The 1490-nt window shown below is 41.7% G+C and overlaps 1 protein-coding gene across 1 annotated transcript in view; it reads left to right on the top strand.

Moving 5' to 3' along the window:
• Positions 1-1490, top strand: part of LOC128881961 (phosphatidylinositol-binding clathrin assembly protein LAP) — a 23114-nt gene that overhangs the window by 20776 nt on the left and 848 nt on the right. The window contains exon 10 of the mRNA XM_054133435.1: positions 1289-1409. Within this exon, the coding sequence (XP_053989410.1) occupies positions 1289-1409 (121 nt within the window). The remainder of the gene's footprint in view (positions 1-1288; positions 1410-1490) is intronic.

Below are 1490 nucleotides of genomic sequence, written 5' to 3'. Positions count from 1 at the left end.
GTTCTAGAGTGAAGTAGTTTCAGAAACTTGATTCTCGAAGAACTTGATAGGATTCTAGACTGAAGTAGTTACAGAAACTTGATTCTTGAACAACTCGAAAGGATTCTAAAGTGAAGTAATCCCAGAAACTTGATTCTTGTACAATTCTAAAGCATTCTAGAGTGGAGTAGTTTCAGAAACTTGATTCTCAAAGAACTTGAAAGCATTCTAGAGCTCTGGCATTCTATGCTCTGGATTAGAATAGCTCGTTAAGAAACATAATTTGTAACAAGGAATAATCTGATTTAATCATTTTTCACGACTACAATCAATGAAACGTTACGTTTCTGAGTTTTATTTCCAGAAACTTGATTCTCGAACAACTGGAAAGGATTCTAGAGTGAAGTAATCCCAGAAACTTGATTCTTGAACAACTCTAAAGGGTCCTAGAGTAGAGAAGTCCCAGAAACTTGATTCTTGTACAATTCTAAAGGGTTCTAGAGTGGAGTAGTCCCAGAAACTTGATTCTTGAACAACTCGAGAGGATTCTAGAGTGGAGTAGTCCCAGAAACTTGAATCTTGAACAACTCGAAAGGGTCCTAGAGTAGAGTAGTCCCAGAAACTTGATTCTTGTACAATTCGAAAGGGTTCCAGAGTGAAGTAGTTCCAGAAAGTTGATTCTAGAAGAACTCGAAAGGATTCTAAAGTGAAGTAATCCCAGAAACTTGTTTCTTGAATAACTCGAAAGGGTCCTAGAGTAGAGTAGTCCCAGAAACTTGATTCTCAAACAACTCCAAGGGGTTCTAGAGTAGTTTTAGAGTGGCCATTGCTTAAAAATACAATGAAAACTTGCAGAAGTTGAAGGTTACAAAGTCAAATCTTAATTAGGTAATTTGTGAAGAGTGTATGGATGGTTGGTAAAGTGTTAAAAGGAACCCTGTAGCCGTCGCGCGTGAGATCTGTAAAAATTGTACACGGTGTCCATGAAGAGCGAAGCTAGCGTGACGCATGTGTGTCTGGGCGAATGTATGGGCGTATGGAAGCACTAAGTAGTTGAACTTTTACACATCGTTATATCTTTATGCGTATTACACCGTTTCTTTGTTTTTTTGTTTGTCTTCTTCCTTTGTTTTCAATGATCAACGTTCCTTTTCGCTCCTTCGGCCACACTCGTCTACGCTGAAACGGCTTCTCCTCCACTCCTCTGTGAGTCCACCGTTCCATCGAGACACATCCATTGCCCCCATCATTACCCAAGCAGCAATAGAACGAATGTAAAGTCGGGAGTGTCCGCCCTGTCTTCCACCAGTACTGCGTTTGGAACAGCAGCCAGTAATAACCGCCTCGACCATCCCGAAAACGGACACATCGACGAAGTGATGCGGCAACGGGCCCTCGCGGAAGAGGAGGCCGCCATGAACCAGTACAAGGTACCCCGCATCTTCCTGGATCAACGTTACCGAGTTAACGCGTTAAACTCCACGCATATTCTGTACCAAGCGTTACCAAAT

This window comes from Hylaeus volcanicus, chromosome 9 (genome assembly GCF_026283585.1).
Source record: "Hylaeus volcanicus isolate JK05 chromosome 9, UHH_iyHylVolc1.0_haploid, whole genome shotgun sequence".
NCBI lineage: Eukaryota > Metazoa > Arthropoda > Insecta > Hymenoptera > Colletidae > Hylaeus > Hylaeus volcanicus.
Note: the sequence above shows the minus strand (reverse complement) of the source record. Positions and strands in the feature narration are given on the sequence as shown.